Source organism: Gobius niger (assembly GCF_951799975.1).
Source record: "Gobius niger genome assembly, chromosome: 15".
In the NCBI taxonomy this organism is placed as follows: Eukaryota; Metazoa; Chordata; class Actinopteri; order Gobiiformes; family Gobiidae; genus Gobius; species Gobius niger.
The window spans coordinates 10,125,149-10,146,194 of record NC_136866.1 but is presented as its reverse complement, the minus strand read 5'-3'; the positions used below and the strand labels follow the sequence as shown (position 1 = coordinate 10,146,194).

General features: G+C 41.7%; 1 protein-coding gene across 6 annotated transcripts in view; it reads left to right on the top strand.

The window, feature by feature from the left end:
• utrn (utrophin) overlaps positions 1–21,046 on the top strand; it is a gene marked incomplete at both ends in the record, with an annotated part of 155,992 nt that overhangs the window by 13,541 nt on the left and 121,405 nt on the right. For all 6 annotated transcript variants that reach the window (XM_079571935.1, XM_079571936.1, XM_079571934.1 and 3 more), the window contains 35 exons: positions 673–734; positions 1,331–1,423; positions 2,867–2,944; positions 3,759–3,851; positions 4,830–5,002; positions 5,885–6,000; positions 6,218–6,384; positions 8,752–8,973; positions 9,772–9,953; positions 10,241–10,391; positions 10,458–10,577; positions 10,696–10,797; positions 10,909–11,016; positions 11,118–11,297; positions 11,392–11,555; positions 11,638–11,761; positions 11,833–11,920; positions 12,536–12,777; positions 13,180–13,333; positions 14,061–14,188; positions 14,955–15,092; positions 15,268–15,381; positions 15,458–15,613; positions 15,714–15,884; positions 15,960–16,151; positions 16,670–16,804; positions 17,670–17,819; positions 17,946–18,107; positions 18,834–18,965; positions 19,038–19,211; positions 19,431–19,586; positions 19,658–19,828; positions 20,081–20,260; positions 20,378–20,506; positions 20,849–21,019. In XM_079571935.1, coding sequence (XP_079428061.1) covers positions 673–734; positions 1,331–1,423; positions 2,867–2,944; positions 3,759–3,851; positions 4,830–5,002; positions 5,885–6,000; positions 6,218–6,384; positions 8,752–8,973; positions 9,772–9,953; positions 10,241–10,391; positions 10,458–10,577; positions 10,696–10,797; positions 10,909–11,016; positions 11,118–11,297; positions 11,392–11,555; positions 11,638–11,761; positions 11,833–11,920; positions 12,536–12,777; positions 13,180–13,333; positions 14,061–14,188; positions 14,955–15,092; positions 15,268–15,381; positions 15,458–15,613; positions 15,714–15,884; positions 15,960–16,151; positions 16,670–16,804; positions 17,670–17,819; positions 17,946–18,107; positions 18,834–18,965; positions 19,038–19,211; positions 19,431–19,586; positions 19,658–19,828; positions 20,081–20,260; positions 20,378–20,506; positions 20,849–21,019 — 5,078 coding nt within the window. The remainder of the gene's footprint in view (positions 1–672; positions 735–1,330; positions 1,424–2,866; positions 2,945–3,758; positions 3,852–4,829; positions 5,003–5,884; positions 6,001–6,217; positions 6,385–8,751; positions 8,974–9,771; positions 9,954–10,240; positions 10,392–10,457; positions 10,578–10,695; positions 10,798–10,908; positions 11,017–11,117; positions 11,298–11,391; positions 11,556–11,637; positions 11,762–11,832; positions 11,921–12,535; positions 12,778–13,179; positions 13,334–14,060; positions 14,189–14,954; positions 15,093–15,267; positions 15,382–15,457; positions 15,614–15,713; positions 15,885–15,959; positions 16,152–16,669; positions 16,805–17,669; positions 17,820–17,945; positions 18,108–18,833; positions 18,966–19,037; positions 19,212–19,430; positions 19,587–19,657; positions 19,829–20,080; positions 20,261–20,377; positions 20,507–20,848; positions 21,020–21,046) is intronic.

Genomic DNA, 21,046 nt, shown 5'->3' with positions numbered 1-21,046 from the left:
CAGAGTGAAGGCTCTAGTGGGCAGAGAATTTGAAATATGCTTCAGCACAATCTGGAGAACAGGAGTGATGCACAGACTGTACAGCAGATTTGATGAGGGATGTTAGGTATAGGTCAAAGAAAATGTATTGTTGTGAGTTGTTTTGCAATGATTGTGTGTGTATGATTGTAGTGTAGAAAGTCAGTTAAATTGTATTTTTGCTTGTACCTTCATCCTCTGAACAAGTAGTGATTACCTTCACTGTGAAACATATTTGACAGAAGTGTATTGTGGCGATGGCATAACAATGTATTAAAGATATATTAAGGTTCAATATTATTGTCATTAACCCACAACATTAATATACGCCTTAAATTTATCGTGCAGGGCAAAGGCCTGACTCATCTTTATACTGTAGATTGGTCAGATTTGAAAACGGTTTTGGGCTGATGAAATCACAGAGAAAAAGCTTGGGAGCCAATGAATTACATCATGCATTTTCACAGCATAACCTAATTGTAAGTTTTCTTATTACAGAGTTCTGTACTTGGTGTCTATATGTTTTGAGAAAGACCTTCCCATTCTTTTGTTGTCAAACGAAGATAATCCTTCTCTTATTACTTTGCGTCTGAAATGCTATTCACGCACCTGTTAACTCTAACTCGCATCTAACGTCTAATTTGTTTTGCACAGATGAACATGATTCGGTACAAAAGAAAACCTTCACCAAATGGATCAACGCACAGCTTTCAAAGGTAATTCTACCACATACTGTATATCAGGGGTAGGCAAAAGTAAAGAACTTTTTTCTGCAAATGCCAAAGTTTTACAACAGTGGTTACCCTCTGATAACAGGCCCAAATAACCCAAAAAAACCCTTAATTTGTCATATATTATAGAAAATGTTGTGTTTTACCACACAAGTTTTTTATTGAACAAGCAGTAGATATGCCTTTAAATCTGAAATTCCATGCAGTTTCAGATGGAACATATTGGAAAAAAAGTTTCCTATAGACTCGCGACCCACTGAAAAAGGATTTCCGGGACCCACTTTTGGGTCCTGACCCACCAATGGAGATTCACTGTTTTACTGTAGGACCAAGTGGGATATTCTGCCAGGGCATTTTTTAAATACTGACACTATTTCTTGCATTTTTAGAGTACTGTAAAAGGAAATTGATCTCTTATTTGCATAATAATGTTTCTCAAAATCATCTTGAGGGCCAGAGGTTCTGTACTGGAGGGCCGGATTTAGCCCGCGGGCCTGACGTTGCCTACCCCTGCTGTATATAATGCATGTCCAAATTATGTCAAAATATAACATGCTTCTTTTAACATTTACATTCCTCAGACTGGAAAGACGGCAATCAAAGACATGTTTTCAGATTTGAAGGATGGGAGGAAGCTGCTGGACCTGCTGGAGGGCCTCACCGGCTCCGTCCTGGTGAGTTTAACTTCCAATGCCGCATCGTTTAGTCAGTACGTTTTCAGTCTACCTACTCATATTCAATAAATAACAATTAGGATGCCACTTGTCCGCTTTGAACTGCATTTTTTCCCCCCGTACTTGTATCACTGCTTGGATAATTTTTGTTTTGAAGCTCCTGCAGGTATATTAAGTGACAACAGACGCATGACATGAGCCAACAGTGTCTGAATGAATTGCTCGGGCTATAATGGGGTGTTAATAAGAGGTTTAACTGTGCACTCTTTAAAGGGCTCCAGAGTTGGCAGCCACTCATCTCCACATTCCTTCCATAAGTTGTCCTGTGTGTGTTGCTGATAGGATAATGTTGATATGATTACACGGGCACACAGACTGATGGTGACGTGTGTGTGCTGTATAATCGAGTTAATATCCTAAAAGGCTGGATAAGATTAACAACATGCAACATTGTCTTGAATATGGCAAGAATGATATTGGTGTGATGTTTGACTAAAAATCTGAGTGATAATCAGTTCATCAGTCACTAAGATAAGACTCTTAAGAACACACATGGGGGGTTCAGATAGTTAGTAGTAGGAAATGTGCAAATAAGTAATAGTGATAATAGAGTAAAGGTATCTTGCATACATTGAACAGTGCAAAAAATAAATCAAAATGTGACAATATCAAAGTTGGAAGTACAAAGACATGGATCATAGACGGTGTGGTGTAATGCTCAGGAGTTATTATGCAGTAGTTGTTCAACTGACTGTTACTTAATTAATACAATAAACATTTGAATTATGACGTGTATTTAATATTTTGGAATAGGTAAATTGCTATAGAAATATGTATTGAACTTTACACTGGCTACGTTTACATGGAGGAATCAGATAACCCAATAATCAGATCTGATGTGTCTACATTTTCTTCAGAAATCTGAGGTTCAACATGAGCCAGTGTAGATTTGGATTAGAGCAACTGAAATATCTCCCCACACCTCCCTTCAATCACTCCCCACCCACAGAACCAGGTGGAGATTGATTGTTCCTCCATATATGGACTTGGAGTCAAACTGCTGTCCATGTGCCGAGTGGATACAGCACAAGTTAGGTCTGGGGTTCACACTCACGTCAGCTTTCAGTCTTTTCATAATATCTTTTAATCTTTGTGTCTGTGACACTAGTTTGGCGTCTTTGCTGTGTTTTCCTGGTTAGATTATGCACACGTGTGAGAGATCAGAAAGAAATGAAATATTTATGATTATCAGATAATGTATATCAGATTATACAATTCACATGCTGCGTCAATAACCTGAGAACTCCTGAAATCAGATTATGGTCAGATTTCTGGTCTGCATGTGTCTTATAAATGTCTTGTATGCTCATTTGTACTTTAAACGATGTGTACAGTTCCTGATAATTGGGAAGTAACTGGTGTTATTTACTTCCTGTTCCTCAGACCAAAGAGAGAGGCTCCACCAGAGTACATGCCCTCAACAATGTCAACAAAGTACTTCAGGTCCTGCATCAAAATAACGTGAGTGCCCAATTTTAAATTCCCCCCTGCAATTATTTTTGCTCTATTTGACATCAGTGCATTTCAAAAAAAAAAAAAAAAAAAAAAAAACAGGAAAAGGAAGCTCGTACTGATAAACTGTCCGGTTGCATTGCAGAACTCTGAACCAGACTGGCTTTATGTCTGAAAGGGTCATTAAGTCTTTGCTTTTCCCTATATTTTTCTTTGCCCATATGCTGCCCTTGCGCTTTAGCTCATTTTTCCGCGCCCACTTTGCGCACAATAGTCTGTCCTTATGCCTTGACCTTAGCAGTGGGAGAGCAGTTTTGTTCACTGCTAGTGGGAAATTGCTTCATAATAACCCCTGTGGCTTTCTTACTAGTGGTTAAGGCCTGTTGTGCCATTGCTTTAGCGTGAATAATAATTTACGACGTATAACATTAATAGCACTGCTTTTAGCTTCTGATCGCCTGACCTTACTTAGCCACAAATGCTAGATCTTTAAAGTTTAGAAGCACTGCCTGTTCCTTACTATACTTAAACTTTTATTGCACATCTGCCTTTTGACGCTGTCCAGATGTACTGTAACTGTGTAAACATCAGTATAACAATGCCAAGCATCGTCTTTAAATGGATTGGATTGTCTCCTTAGTTGTATAATCATGGCTTTCAAAGTCAGCTGTATATCACTAACACAGATGTGATTTTTCAAATCTATTATCAAGCAACAGCATTTTAAGTAATCAACTATGTAAAATAATGATATTAAAGTATTTAGAGTCTTTGCCGTTCCCTGATCGTCTACAGCGTTGTGAATGTACACTCTCTCTCTCAGGTGGAGCTGGTAAACATCGGGGGCACAGATATTGTTGATGGGAATCATAAACTCACCCTGGGCCTCATCTGGAGTATTATTCTGCACTGGCAGGTGAGCACAGACATCTGCTGCCCACATTTTAGTTTTCTATCACATGTCTGTGGATGTTCGCTCTTAGAGCCCCTTCTACAGTGGCATCAGCCTTTTATTTTCTAGTAGATGCCGCATGTGTATCTTGTGCTGAAGGAGCATTCAATATGGTTATGGTTAATTATGGACAGACTGCTCTTCATTTACCCAAACATATTTTATGGTCACTGATTTATATTTGCCGAAAAAGTGTTCCAGGAAAAACACAATAGAGATCTACAAGATCATATGGGCGGCAAGGTAGCACAGTGGTTGGCCCACAAGAAGGTCCCAGGTTTGATTCCCAGCTGGACGGGGCTTTTCTGTGTGGAGTTTGTATGTTCTCCCCTTGTCTACGTAGGTTTCTACCGGGTACTCTGGTTTCCCCTACCACTAAAATATGTACAACAGGTGAATCCTCCAGCCAGGTGATACTGACCATCAACCTGGCTCCAAATCTAGAGATGGATCCACTGCTCCTTACGAGTTGACCCGGCGGCATTGAAGGATGGATCAAATGCAGTGGAAAAAATCCATACGGGAAAAATAAAGTATACATTAACCTTAACCTTAGCTTATTCATTACAATCTGCCAAGCCATCGCTCCTCTTTCTCATCTCCGAGACAAATTCATGAAAACATAAACAACCACACCACACACAAGAGTCAATTCACCCACGGTAAAAACATCGCAAGTCACAAGCTGTCTAGAAAACATGACACAAGTGAGTGAAAAACACTTCAAATACTTAATATTAATGTAATCCAATAGCATTATTGTCTAAAACATGAATAATGCTATTGAGAACATAAGAGTCCAATGATTGGAAATAATACACAAACTGGACCAAAGAAATAGTCTTAAATAGTCTTTAAATCTTTCAGTTTAATGGACCTTTCCATTAAGCCAGATATTTACATTTTAGATTCATGTTTCCTCTTATGCACATGATTATTTAGGTGAAGGACATCATGAAGGATATCATGTCCAATCTACAACAAACCAACAGTGAGAAGATCTTGCTGAGCTGGGTTCGTCAGTGCACCAGGTCCTACCCAGATGTCAACGTGGTCAACTTCACCACCAGCTGGTCCGATGGACTGGCCTTCAACGCTATCTTACACCACTTCAGGTAAATTAATGGGACCACATTATTGGAGCTATAACAATGTTTAGTTGCCTGTTTTAATCAAATCCTCATGTTCTTGCAATAAGTAAAATGCCTCAGGGTAAAGCGAACCAAACATAGCTATAAAAGGTTTGCTCAATAATCTGAAATGAGGTTTGAGTTAGTGCAGGATTAGCAAATCTTCTTTGGTATTGGAACGGTATTTGTTTATGATATATGAGCACAACAGTTCACAGTGACACACTAGAACGTAGATCATAGAGTTTGGGGTCTGCCGGGCTTGTGCACTCTGTCCGCCCTGTCACTGTTTGCTCTGTTGATGTATAGGAGGAGAGGGAGCTGCGTCATAGATGTTTGCCCCTCTTCTGTAACCCTTTGTGGGCAGGAGCCGTTCACACACAGCCCTCTGATCTGTGAGAAAGACCTGTGTTGTTTTAGACTTAGACCAGGGTTTAGGAGGATCATCGAACCCACACATTCCAGATTCAACCGGCTCCGACGCTGTGTGAAGAAGAAAGAGACCTATAGAGCATTTATGATAATTCAATGTCTGTTACAACATACAAACTAAACTTTATTGAACGTTTAGACATAGGGCTGCATTTGACACGTTATTATAGAGTTATCTGCAAATCGGTATAAACATTCTGAAATGCACCTGGTAGTTTAGGAGTTCATATTTCTGTCTTTTCTCAAATGTCACTGCCCTTGGAGGTGCACTGTAATCCAACTCCTAATACCAAAAAAAAGGCATTAATTAATCATACAGGCGATTCATGAGAAGAGTGGAACTTTGCTGTGGTGAATCCAGGAACAAAGACTGAAAAGTCGCCAGTACTCTTGTTTGTATTTACTTGTGTTTTATGACTTTGTTTCTGTGTTCAGGCCTAATGTGTTTAGCTGGGATCATGTGACCAGAATGAGTCCAGTAGATAGGTTGGACCATGCCTTCACGGTGGCCAAAGATCAGCTCACGATTGAGAGGCTTCTGGATCCAGAAGGTGTGCACAATTTCACCTTGAAACTTTTTTTTATCATTCAAAATATTTTGTCCACAATTCTTTTTGGATCGTGTGACAATAACAGTAATAAATGAAATGCAGAATTTCTATTTCTTGTTTTCTTCTTCTCACAAATACCGTGATTTGACTTCGTAATCACAGGGAAAATAACTGTAAAACCTGTCATTGAGTGCTTGTTTTCTTGTCATCCTTTCAGATGTAGCAGTGCAGTTACCGGACAAGAAGTCCATCATCATGTACGTGACGTCGCTGTTTGCTGTGCTGCCCAAAGACGTTACCATGGATGCAATCAGAGAAGTCGAGACGCTGCCCCGAAAATACAAAGTGGAGGCAGGGGAGGCCGTGTCCGCTCTCAGTGCTCAGGTACACATTTCAACCCAAAAATGTCCCACGACCTCATAAAGTATTTAAGCTTTTAGAATCGTGCTGAATACTGACAAATGTAGGGCTTAGACAATCGCCAACCAGGGCTTAATCATGTCCGGATGCATTTCACATCAATATTTATCGTTATTATCACTATTAGCATGAAGTCATATGTCGCTAAATCATTTTGATCTACACAGCCTAAAACAAAAACACATGGTAGCTTAAAAATGTACAGTATCCCATGTTTTGTACCTTATTTAGCTTTTAAGACTTTTGATACAATTTGATGAAAGTTGGTTACATTTTTTTTCTTTAAAGTTAATTAAATGGTGTAGTCGATTCTTATTGTAATATAAAGACAGTTATCAAATAGCTTTTGTTCTTTCTCACAACAGTGATCTACATAGCACCAAACCATTTGTCACAGAGATCAGCACATAAAAGGCAACTGGCTTCTCTTTATTGTGAAGCATTAACTTCCAGGTTCCAGTGCATTGTTGTTATCCCATAACCCAAAGCTTGGCTCCAGTTATGATATTGCATTTGTCTGTAGCCAATCACATGTATTTAAATTATATGTTGAGCATTGCCTGTCTCAAAAGATTTTACCCACACTGCTGCATGTGAAAAGAGCTCAGCAGGAGGAGGCTATGACTCACCCTGTAACTTTGTTGAATTGGTCCAAAACAAATGTATACGAAAGGAAACCCAGCTCTACATCATGTACAACCAAAGTACATAATGTAGGATTAAACTACTGAAATGTTTCTTGAACTTGAACTTAAATCAGAAAGACATTTAAATGAATAGCTGACTGTGTGTGTGTTATTTAAAATAGAAGTGTGTTTTATATTACTCGTTGCATGCCGGTACATATTAGCTCTCAGGACCTCCAGAAACCACCCATTAAGGGTTTACTGCTGCATACTTCACACTCCCTGGAACAAGTGCTGGAAAAGTCTCATGTTAAAGTGCTCTGATTGGTTCAACAAGAGATTTTTTCCCCAGCCTGTTTCCTCCGCTCTGTAGGATGTGATTCATCGGACCAGTGGAAGAGAATGCAGTGAGAAAATAAAGGGCCTTTGTATTTGAATTATTTTCAGGCTCTGAAAGAATGAATGAAATATTTCAATGCTGATTGCTAAAAGTGCGTTTGGAAATGACCACTTTCTGTTTCAAAGGTATGCGTGTTGCAGGCTTTTGTATCAGCAACACCTCATGGGTTGTACATTTAATCCTATGGAAATAAGAAAACACTTTGCGGAACTACAAACCACTTATATGACAAGAAACGATTTGCTTTTATAGAAGAAAAATGAAATATTAAAAAAGAGCAATATTTAACAAATTGTCTCCAGAAACATGCTTCTGCTTACAGCTTGTGGCTTATTATCGATTTCAAAGCATCTGCATCTGTAACAACTGTACACTTGTCTGAAGGCCTGTATTTATGCCTGACTATTGTGTGTAGAATGAGGACTGACTTGCCAGGCCTGGGCCCCTCCCAGCGTCTCATGAAAGGCCTAATGTTTTTCTGAGCTTGCCATGTCACCTTATATGCTCCAACATCCCACGCCCCTGTCGGTGGTCTGCTGCTATTTTAAAACATGCATCTGAAGTGAAGAATGGTGAAGCACACACTATAGAAGTGTTACAGTCTTAACTGTACAAACAGCTGCTGGATATCTGTTTCACTTAAACATTATTGCTTGGCTTTGTGAATCCTGCCCTGCAAAGAACCAACAAAAAAAAAACTGTAGAGACTGGATGGCAATCTGATTAATCAGGCAATGTTTAGAAACCTGGGAGAAGGAATGTAGTGTCATTCACAAAGGAACAAAATGTCCCCTTTCTGTTTACTGTTTTTGCTATGTTGTTCCCCCTTTAGAAAGAGGCCCAGAGTTTTATTTTGTTTCTTTCACGCTGGACCGATCTACCTTTTGGGGTTTTATTGCAGCTCGTGGCACAGGGAACATTTCAGGGGTAGAACAAAGTATTGATTCAATTAAATTACAACAGAAAAACACAACACGTACTGTGAAAAGGCCAAAAGGCCAAATGGCAAATGGCAAATGGCTTCTGCAAATGGGTGATGATTGTAAACACACCTTTTGTGAGAAAGAATGGGCAAAAATCCATTAAACTAGAAGTGAAAGGTGTTTAAAGCTGTAATACTTGCCATATTTGGGGGCTACGAGGTAGTAACTTTGCAGGGTGCCACAAACTTTTGCTGTGGCCTTTTTCCTTAACTTCATGCCTATTGGAGATCATTTAATCTGGGATGTCTAAACAGTGATTAAAATGTGTCAATACCTTGAGAATTTGACTCTATGACCTGTTCTGTTTCCCTGGATGATTCAGAGGGATGAGGCCAGCAGCAGTTCCCGTCCTGAGACGCCCAGCACAGTGACGGAGCCGGAGGGGGACATGGACGTGAGCTTTTCGGAGGTGGACCTGGACACTTACCAGACCACTCTGGAGGAGGTTCTGACCTGGCTGCTGTCGGCGGAGGACACACTACACGTCCAGGAAGAGGTGTCCGATGATGTGGAGGAGGTCAAGGACCAGTTTCATACACATGAGGTAGGAGGAATTATTTATGTTTTAATCAGTACAATGGGGAATACAGAAAGAGAAAGAAGCATCAGAAAATCTTAATGGCATGTTAGGTATTGTAAAGCAGAAGAGGATGAGAGTAGAGGTGGTAACAGGGTGGTGGCACAAGCTGGGGAGTGGATGAGGTCGTTGAGAAGGTTTAAATGTTGAAAACGAGGCGATGATTGCTGCGGTGTGACGTGACTGTTTTGGTGATAGACTGAGGTGGAGGTGACGCTTGTGATCAGGTCATGATTGGATGATGTGATAAGTGACGCTGCAGATAGGCTGAAGTTACGCATTGGTTTTTATATCTTCTCCTTGGGGTTTTGTCTGTAAAACCTAGAGATTTAGACATCTACAAAGTATCAAAAGTGGCACTGTGTGATCAGAAGTGAAGTTTCTTAATAGTGCACCATTACAGGTGATAACCATTAACAATAGGCTGGTACTTTTAACATTGTGCCTGAGCAGTGAAATAATAGAAACCCAAGGCAGCAGTGTAATGTGTGGAATCCAGGTCAAAGCAGAAAGCTCTTTGTTACTGTGTGCAACTCAAAGCCTCTTTAACTGCCAGGATTGCGAGTAGCTTTGTACAAATCAATCCCATTTGATTCTTGTTCCTCGACCTTCTTCCCAAAATCACTGTACTCCATTATATAATTAATTCAACTCTTTACGCCTGGTATCATGTACTGTATATACAACTGGCTGTGTCTTAATATGTCTCCAGTTTGATCTAACAAAAGAAAAACTCTATCAATGTATTACTTTCTGCACTTTTAGGCCTTCATGATGGAGCTGACGGCGCACCAGAGCAGTGTGGGGAATGTCCTTCAGGCAGGAAACCAGCTGATCGCTCAGGGCCACCTCACAGAAGAGGAGGAAGAGGAGATCCGGGAGCAGATGAGTCTCCTAAACTCGCGCTGGGAGAGCCTCCGAGTGGCCAGCATGGACCGCCAGGCGAGGTGCTATCTCACAGCAATAATACTACTAACTATTACTGCAGCAACATCTCCATCCATATGACTCCATGATGTCCCGTTCCAAACAAAGTTACTACTAAGGAGAAACAAGTCCCACAATAAAGACTCAGTACAAATGACTGTAATAGAATAAATGCTTGAATTTGATTATATTTATTGGGGGCGAAATGTTAGGTATTATGGTTGTGTGTAGGAAGTTTTCTCCTGTATCTTAATATCAACAAGACATGACGTCATTCAACCACCTTTGTTATGTCTTTTGTCTCCAGACTTCATGAAGTCCTCATGGATCTCCAACAGCAACAGTTACAGCAGCTCTCTGATTGGCTGACGGAAACTGAGGCCAGAATCAGGAAGATGGAAACGGATCCAGGGGCGAATGACTTAGACGCATACAAGAAGCAAATAGAGCAACACAAAGTAAGTTCATTGCTGGTGAGTATGTACAATTTTGCCACGTTTATGCAATGTGACACTTCTGTTTAGGATCTTCAGAATGACCTGGAAGCTGAGCAGGTCAAGGTGAACTCGCTGACACACATGGTGGTGGTGGTGGATGAGAACAGCGGTGACAACGCCACTGCTGCGCTGGAGGAGCAACTTCAAGTAAGCATATCCAGTGCAATCTTGAGTTTTTGACTGTGTAGAAGAAAAGTTTAGAGCCGGATCTTGTACCATGGCTTCTGGTAGATGATGTTTACCTTCTGTATTCTCTTCTTGTCAGTCTCTCGGCGAGCGATGGGCCGCTGTGTGTCGCTGGACGGAAGAGAGGTGGCAAAAGCTACAAGAAGTCTTCATGGTCTGGCAACAGCTTTTATCAGATCAGGTAGAATAATAAAATAATATTTTAATATTTTCTATCCTTTTATCACATTGTTTTTTTAAATTATTGTCACATAGTTATTATAAAGCAAGTATCTTGTAAATATTTCCTCAGAGTTTGTTTCGAGACTGGTTGGCAGGAAAAGAGGAGGCTTTGAATAGAGTCCAAACCAGTAACTTTAAGGACCAAAGTGAAATGAACACACATCTACGACAATTAGCTGTAAGTATCTGAGTTATAATAATGAATTTATATAATGTAAAACTTAGGCCGATTAGTTATTCTAATAAGCGCCTAAATGATACAAATGTGGTTGTGAATAGACTCTTAAGGATGATATGGAGAGGAAGAAGCGCACTCTGGATCAGCTGTCTGACGCGGGGCAGGACGTGGCCTCTTTACTGCGGAGCTCTGAGGCGGGAGCAAAGATCGAGGCCGACACAGAGGAGCTGACCCACCGATGGGACAACCTCGTGCAGAAATTAGAAGACTACTCCTTCCAGGTCAGCAGCACATCGACTGTTGTGGCTTTTAAATGAAAGTGCACTCTGTAAAAGGCTAAAAAAGGTGCCTGTATGATCTATGTGAACATTGTAGGTAATGGAAGCTGTAACCGACACTGGGATGACTCAAATGGAGGAGGAGGTCACTGTAGATACAGTCGATGCCACTGTGGTCTCCTCTACCATCGACCAGGAAGTGGCTCCACCCGCTCCCCCTAAGAAACGCCTTGTGGAGACTGAACCACAAATTAGACAAGTGTAAGGGCAAAAAATAAATAAAACAAAAATAAAGAACGCTTTTATTGCATATGAAATGAAGCTGAAATGTGTTTACCTTTAGGTTTGAAAATAAGTTATCTGACTCTCTAAACTGGATTAAAGAATGGAAAACTACGACTCGAACGTTAGCCTCTGGAAATCTAGAGACTGCAACTGATATCCCAGACCTACAGGGAAAACTAAAGGTACCGTGATCGATACAGTGCCCTAAAAAAATGATACATGAGTTACAGCAATCCATTGTTTCATTTGATAGGTGCTGGAAGAAGAGCTGAATACAAAAGAAGCTTCAGTCGGTCAAATAATACAGGAGGGACGAGGCCTTGTGGATCAGCTGGAGAGAGGTATGAACTCAAATGACTCTGTGGCTTTAAGTTCACAGGGAAGTTATGCTACAGCGCTAACATGTAACAAAAATGTGTGAATATTTCTACTATGACTCATAGTGAAGGCTTGCATTATAGTGTGTTCCCCTTGTACTCAAGCAGTACTGTTATACTGTTGCCTAGTATTATCCAGTGCCTTTAAAGCCTGGTATTTTCTGTGGCAGGTAATTGTGGATAAAGTCATAAAATTTACTCGACTGCTGCAGGTTTCAATTACCGCTTAATGAATGGTTTCAAGTTTACATTGCTCTTAGTAGAAAAAGAACCAAAAAATCTGTACTTGTAATGTTCACCTCAGAACTTGAAAATCAGTGTTTCACTGCCATTAGTGATAAGTTAACATCTCATACAACTGCAACTGTTGCAACTTTGTCACTGCTGTTCATAAATACTTTGTACTTCCAGAATGTGTTTAAAACGTGTTGCTAATGTTTTATTTTTGGCAATGTGAAGAATAAAAGTGTTTTCCTTCCATTGTCATTCTCTTGCTTGTACTTCTTCTTTGTAACTTTTATTATATCTGCTTTTATCTATTGTAATGAATTTATAAAATGCCTTGCCCTTGCCTTGCAGAGGGTGTGAACATGGAGCTGGTGCGGACAGACCTGCAGTTGCTCCAGACTGAGTGGGACGTGAGTGCGCGGGAGTTGCAGGCCGCCCGGGACACAGTGGAGGCCCAGAGTCTCTTCAGCGCCGTGTCTGCAGAGCTCACTGAGGTGGACCAGGCTCTAGTCAAACAAGACGACTGGATTCACTCGGCGAAAGTGGACAAATGTGACGAAGAGGAGCTCAGAAACCTCTGTCAAGAGTCAAAGGTAAATGCCTCGGTGCTAGTATGAAGTCCGTTCTAGAGTATTTAATGGTTCTCTTGTTTGAAACTGCTGCACAGCGAAGGGGAGCAAGAGGAGGGGGTGGAAGGGGCTTACGTTGAGATTGCATGAAAATCAGGGAGTGAAAGACAGGTTTAATATGTAAGATTATCACCAAATAGTTGCAATAAGCATTATTCCCCCTCATTAAGGCTTTTACTTTGAGTCCCAGCTTTTGAAAAATGTTCTTAGAGCCAAGGTCAACATCATGTAACATCAATGAAACAATATTGTTATAAGCTACCCGGCCCCCATTCCATTTATATGCGTTTTGTGTGTCAGCAGGGCTCTAATTTATTGAGTTGTTAAGGTTCGTATTCATTAATGTTGTCCGTTTGTAATGTCCAGTCCAGACTGGCCGATGTGACTTCCCTGGGCCCACGGCTGGAGCGACTGTCCTCTGAAGCGGCGCCCTCCCTCAGAGACACAGTAGTGCTGGTGTCTGCCCATCACGCCTCCACGCTGCAGCGACTACAGGGCAAAGAGGAGGACATCACTGCCGGTAATTACAATAGTACAGTATTATGTGTTGGATCAGAGTGCAGACAGCCCCGAGGCATTCCCATATAAGAATACAGAGACACGGCACTTTGAGTTAAGACAGCGCGAGGTAGATTTTAGATTAGTACTTGTGAATCAAAGGCCTTATATGGTCTCTTCTCTTCCCCCTATCAGATGATGAATCAAACTCTGGCGACGTGACTTGAATGTGGTGCTTTTGTAGAAAATCACTTGACGTTTTACCTGTGGAATTTATACATGCAACGCTCCTGGCAAAAAAACATTGTGCGAGAGAGGGAGGCTTGTCATCTGGAGATTTTGCACATGTGTGTGTCTATGTGTGCCTCCCGGGCCTTTATGACCGTGTGGACTTGGACTGGAGCCAAACTAAACCATTTTGTTTCTGCCTGAGGGCCATTTAGCCTTTAGCCGGGGCCTCTCTGTGTCTTTATGCAGCTCTGCACTAGATACGCTCCATCTCTGCCTTGTGTGTGTGTATAGAAACCAGATTATGTAAGCGTTAAATTACCTGGTAATTAAAACGCTACTGCAACAAGAGCAGAGAGGAAGAGTCCTATACAAGTGCACAGGGGGGCAATTAGGCATGTAATCCCACTTCAGCAAACAAACACGACTCATTTTAAACAGCTTGATATTACTTCTTTTGTTGTCTTTTTGTTTTTGTTCGCCCATTGTCGCCTGATAATTTGCAACATATTTTTTTCTAGCTTTGGCTCAGCTTGAGCTCAGTCAACAGCAGCCCAGTCCAGTGGAGGTATTGGAGGCCCGGTTGACCACTCTGAAGGAGGGTTTAGTGGACATCCCGACCACAGCTGAGGCAGTGGAGCAGGCACAGGTGAGCCCAAGGACATTATTCGTAATGTTTGTTTTTATTTGTTGCATGTTATCACATATTATTTATTCTCTCTATCTACTCCAGTTCTACCATGCATTCAAAGTATTCAGCTTTCATATTAACAGCTTCAAGAGGTTTATTGCTATTGAAGTTTGCACTTTTTAATATTTGTTTGCCCTCCAGACTTTTTTGCTTCTGCACAAATGAATGAGCTAAATACGCAGCAGCGCACTCCCTAATCTGCGTCTCCTGTCAGTTTTCCCTTTGACTACAATGGTCTCCTTTTATCGGCAGCACACACTTCCCTGCGTGAGCGTGTTGTTCAGCGATATGTTTCAGTGCGTTTCCCTCCTCCTCCTCCATCTTGACGAGGAATGCTGCTCCCCCTCATGCTCGTGTTATTGTGGCAGATAGGCACGGTGCCCAAATGGGGGCAGGGTCTGGGCACATTGTGGGTTTGCGTGTCTGCACATGAAACCAGTGTAGAGGCACGCAGTCCCTCGACAGCACGGATCTGAGGCCGAGCTGCGGTCACGGCAACGGACAATAAACAAGCTGGCGATTTGATAAGACGGTATAACGAAAGGGAGAGAAAAGTGGGAGACACATTCAGTAAATTAGCTGTAGTGTAATTAAGAAGTGTGTGTTTGATGGGAACCTTCATAGCTTTGGTTAAGGTGTACTTCACAGGTGCTGGATGATTGACCTATTGGGTGTGAATTAAGTATGTAATAAACGCTAACTTTTAAACCTCGGTTTGTTGCAGAGTCTGTGTCTTGACATTGAACAAACGCAACAGGCCACAGACCCAGAAGAACAGCAGAGATGGAGCCAGCTGTCGTCCAGGGCTCGAGAGGAGCTGGGGACGCTGCAGTGTGTCCTGGGCAGCATGAAGGACAGCCAGGTACCATCGTTAAAATGCTTTTGTATTAATGTGGGAAAACTTGTTCCATACCGTATAAAAATACAGAGGAAGGAGAGCAGCGTAGAGCGTTATGTACCTTTGAAAATGAAGCTTTTCGATGGCAAAATAAGGATTAAAATGTGCAATATATACTTAGATCATTGTGCATTTTAAGGTACGTTTGGTGGAAGTGAAGCGTTGGCTGGATGCAGTGCAGGAGCTGATGTCTCGTGACGCCTCTGGGCTTAAAGATGGAGAGAATCTACAGGGAGAACTTAACCAGTGCAAGGTTCTCCTATAAACAATAGACTTTACATTAACATTATATGAAGATGACGATTTTAAAGGTGTGGATTTATGTTCAGGAGCATGTGAATGAGATGGAGTCAGTGGAAAGTTCATTGAAGCAGATGGCTGAGAATGTGAGTGCTGTGCAGACCACAGCAATAGATGGTTTGTCCAATTGGGGACAAGACGAACTTGACGAAGGCCGAAGCAGGTGGGACAAGCTCAGCAAACAGGTGAGAAAGCCTTCACTTTATTTCCTGTAACTGTGTGGTGTTAAGGCATGGCATGTTTATTTTCTATGTTATGAGCAATATGTTCTGGCTCCTTCTGTAGCTGTTGAAGCATCAGGAGCGTGTGTCAGAGAGCCAGGAGAGGCAGGTGAATCTGAGAAAGGACTTGGCGGAGATGCAGGAGTGGATGACCCAGACTGATGAGGAGTTTCTCATGAGGGACTTCGAGTACAAGAGCCCAGAGGAGTTGGAAGCTGCACTGGATGAGATGAAGGTACAACTATTGCAGTTATTCTTTCATAGACTTATTCTCCTAAATACCTATTGTAAATGGTTTCGTGTGTCGCAGAGAGCTAAAGAGGATGTGCTGCAGAAAGAAGTGAAAGTAAAGATTCTGAGAGACAGCATCAACATGCTGGTGTCTAAAACGTCGCCCCCTAGTGGAGGTTATGGACCAGGGCTGACCTCAGAGCTGGAGGGAGTACTAGGGAACTACCAGAAGCTCTGTGAGCGCTTCAAGAGCAAGTGTCACACACTGGAGGTACTTATTTTATTAGCCAATAACTTTGAATATTTAGTTTTTTCTTTCTTTAGATTTGAACAGTAAATTAAAATGTTAAAGTATTTTTTTTTTCATGTTGCCTTCTTCTTTCTTAAACCTTAAATTAGAATTGTATTCATTTGACATACATTATGAGCGAGATGCCCTTCCTGACACAACACATTTTTGCACTTCAGAAACAGAACAGAGGACCTTGAGTTATGTGTTTGAAACATTTTATTATTGGATGTATTTTTAAAATTAACATAATTATAATTTGGGGGCATTTTGAGCTCTCATAAAAGTAATGCCACTTATTTAAGATCCTTGATTCTCCGTCTATGCGGGGCAAAGGTCGAACATGTTGAACCCAGGCTCATGTTTGGATGTAGCCTGGAGTCCCTTAGTCACTAGTCAACTTAAGCGTTCATAGAGCTGTCTCCCTATATCAACATTACTTTTCTTTTCTGCTTTTGTCTGGAAGCTCTTGTAATGCTTCTTTTGTTTCATATTTGTAGGAGGTTTGGTCCTGCTGGATGGAGTTGCTTCAGTACTTGGAGATAGAGCAAAGTTGGTTGAGCACATTGGAGGAGAGGGTCCAAGCCACCGAGAACCTCCCGGAGAGCACAGAGGCCGTCAACGAAGCTTTAGAGGTACTTTGTTAATTAATTCTAGCCACATGCAAATTTGAGATTGGACATGCATTGTTCGCACTTCACACACATTGCCGCTGGTTACAGTAACCAGCGGGAATGGTTACACCGAATTTGTGTTGATCTTGCCATTTGAAAAAATTATGTTGAATTTCAAGTGTTGAGAAGTGAGTAGAAGTGAAACATGTCTGATCAAATCGTACTAAAATTCTCACATGTTTTGCCGATGTCTTTCTTGCTTTAATTATTGGGCCTGCATTTGAAATCTTTAAAATCAACCTCATTATCTTTGACTTTGTCTTCCTTCCCCTGCCCCGCTGCTAAATCTGTAAAACGCCCACAGCCCTCATGTCAGAACTGCTCAAGTCACAGCTCTGCCTCCGCTCCTCCACACTGAGACGATTCAAACTGAAGTCCCTTAAAGACAAACTTTTTTACTTGCGCCCCTTAGTGCTCATTTGCTTTCACTCATGCAGTTGTTTTTCTTTTTTTTTTACGCGTCATCCTTGCTGTGACCTAATCAGTGTCACACATGTAGAAGAGGCTGTCTCTGCGCGCAACCTCAGGAAAATTAGGCAAATTTAATGACCTGCCTGAACAATGACTTGACAAATGTCTCTCTCACTTTTGTCTTGCTTTCGTTGTTGGACGGTCTCAGCCTAAACATGCTCACACCAAGCCACGGCTGCACCCGCGCTACATTGGTTTGTTCTTTGGTATAGTTTATCTTACATTTCTATGGGAATACACAAGCTTTTGACCTCTTATTTGGTTTACATTTCTTCATCTTATCATCTCCTGTTTTGTTGGTGATGAAAGGTGAAATTTGACCTGTCTTTGATTAACTTTTTGTTTAAACTTTTAGTCTTTGGAGAGTGTGCTTCGACATCCATCGGACAACCGGACACAGATCAGAGAGCTGAGCCAGACGCTGATCGACGGAGGGATCCTGGACGAACTCATAAGTGAAAAACTAGAGAACTTCAACTCGCACTACGAGCAGCTCAACCACCAGGTCAGAGCCGTTACTGTGTGTCTCTGTGTGTTTGGGTCTATGTGCTACAACCTTCTCTCATTTGTATATTGTCATTTTCCTTAATGCTGGTCTCGTTTCGACTGTTTGCTCCTGTTTCCTGAGTAGGCGGTGAACCGTCAGATCAGCCTGGAGCAGCAGCTGCAGACGCTGAAGGAGAATGAGCAGGCGCTTCACTCTCTACAGGAGTCTCTGAGTCAACTGGACCATACGCTCACCTCGTACCTGACCGACCGCATCGACGCCTTCCAGCTGCCGAACGAGGCTCAGGTACAAGAACCACACAACTCTGCGGCAACACGGAAATCTGTGAATAAAAGTCTTATCTTCTCATTTTTTATATTCAATTAGAATTAGAAAGTTAACTTCTTCATTTGTCGTATGTACAGGGTTATTTCTGAGCCTCTGCCACTATGGGGCACTTAAATATAATTATCACTGATGGCCCATGACCTTCTTCCATTTCATTCAGTGGCTGCCTTGGTGGATAATTTGCATGGATTAGTGTGATAATTACTGTAACTATTTCAGTTTCACTCCGCTTTCTGTGTTCGATTTGAACAGTATTTCATAGAATTTTACCCAATGAATAAAATTGAAATACAAGCATTTATTTTATGGCAGATATGTTCATAATTGAAAAATACCTCATAAATGTACAAACAAACATGTGCTTTTGTTGTGAGTGGCTCAGCTCTCCTAAGACATGACTGTAACTTTACCGGGAGTGGGTACTTCTCCAGCTCGTCTCCATGGAGATGTGACTAAAGTCAGTCGATATTGAGATTTTAATATGTTAGGTTCTCATCCAAATCCATTCTTTGATTAATCACTGCAGTTATAGCATTTTCTGTGTCAAGCTGGTCATTAGGAGCATGTTTTGTACTGATGGCAACAGTATAGTCCAAAATGTTACGCAGTGTGCCTTTAAATTACATTTTTCTAACATTATTTTAGGATTGACATATTCACATATTAATCTTTCCTTCCTTTAAGACTATTGGTGCAGAGATTGCCGCTCATGAGGCCACAGTTGAAGACATGAGAAGGAGAAATGTTTCTAACTTGCCTCCTCCTTCCACTGATGGCAAAGCCTCTCGTGGTGGGACCATGCTGGACCAATTACAGGTAACACTGACCTCTAATGGAGGCAAAGAGAACTGCACAATTCTTTTTCACTGTGGACACATTTGCTTACAGAGGAAGTTAAGGGAGATTTCCACCAAATACCAGCTCTTCCAGAAGCCTGCCAACTTTGAGCAGCGCATGGTGGACTGCAAGAGGGTCTTAGACGGGGCCAAGTCGGAGCTACACATTCTGGACATGACAGATATAGAACCTGAGAAGATTCAGTCCCACTTCTCTGGCTGTATGGTGAGAAATATTAAGCCCACAGTCCAATAACAACCACATATAGGTGAATTGGTGATTCTAAATTTGAATAAATGTTGAAGTGAAGTGGTTGCTTGTGTGTAATTACAGTACATCCCTGTGACTAACTGCTCTCTGTTTCAACATATTATGACAAAGTTATAATTCTGTTCAATCTCACTTACACTTTATTTAGCTGAATTGTTTAATTTGATCTTTTAGAAACTTTACAAGCTGCTGAGTGAGGTAAAGCTTGAGGTTGAGACGGTTATAAAGACAGGCCGACAGATCGTGCAAAAACAACAGACTGAAAATCCAAAGGCCATGGACGAGCAACTCACTGCTCTGAAACTGCTCTACAATGACTTGGGTGCTCAGGTGAGCAAGTGTTTTAGGTTGATTACCATAACATAATGCGCCATGTATTTAACTGTATGTGTGTTGAACAGGTGACAGAGGGAAAGCAAGATTTAGAGAAAGCGTTGTCACTGTCCCAGAAGTTTCACAAAGACAGTGCGGGTCTTCAGGACTGGCTGAGCAGCAGCGAGACGGTGCTGCAGCAGAAGAACTCAAGTGGAGAGATGCCAGCCGACATCGACAGTGAAGTCGCGTGGGCCAATGTAAGTTTGAATCCAGTAAGACTTCGCATGAGCAGTTTTTTCTCATGCTCTTAGTTTTTTTTCCCCAATACAGAGTTGCCCTCCCTGATTTTCCTGCTTCTAACTGAACTAACTAAACTTTGAAACTTTGTAAAACAAAAGGTCAACAAAATATTTACTTTCAGGCCTATTAGATGTGTTAACAAAATAGAGAGTATATGTATTTGGGCTGAAAGTGTAATTCATCATCATTCTCTGGTCTGTGTGCTGCAGGGTCTGCTGAAGGAGACGGAGCGTCGTAAGGCAGATCTATCCAGTCTGACGGAGACCAGTGCTGGGCTGCAGACTCTGGTGGAGGGCAGCGAGGCTCAGCTCGAGGACAAACTCTTCAGCCTGAATGAGTCCTGGGGCCAGGTCCGCACCCTGAACGAGGACTGGCTCAGTGCTGTGCTGGTGAGTGCAGGTCAATACAGTAGAGCTGAGGAAGTGAATAAAAGTAAAAAAAAAAAAATTGAATTTCCACATAACAAAATAATAAGGTACATGAATCAAAGTGCATTTTGTGTTTAGAGTCATCAAAACGAGGTTGAGATCTTTGATGAAAACTTGGCTCACATCAGCACCTGGATGTACCAGACTCAGATCCATCTGGACGAGGCAGAGAGATTGGAGCCAGCAGAGAGGGACAAGGTGGTCAAGGTAAGGGAATAAAACTGGGGACTTAAAATAGCATCTTCTTTTAGAAACTAATACGTGATAAAGATTTATGTTGACTTTTGGTGCTGGTAGATGCTTAATGTCCCATTTAGACTACAGTTATTTATGTAGCTGGTATTAAATATTCATGACTCCTGAAGGACTGCTTCAAATATAAAGACGGTCCCTGGATGCCTAGCCTTGTACAGCACACGCTGTGCTAAACTCTGACTCAAGGCTGCGTCGCCATCTGGATCCAAGAGAGAAATGAGTGATAGAGCAATTTGCTCAAAGGGCAAAGAGCGAAAGTAAAAGACAAACAGCTCTGTTGTGTTTTGCTTTTAGCGCATCCTGAATGAGTTGGAAGGGACCAGTCTGAGAGTGGACAATGTCAGGGACCAAGCCATTATCTTGATGACCAGCAGGGGCCCTGCCTGTCGGGACGTGGTGGAGCCAAAACTGTCTGAGCTCAACTCCAACTTCGACAAAGTTTCACAACACATCAAAACAACCAAAGTATAGAAGATTTTTTTATTCGCATTA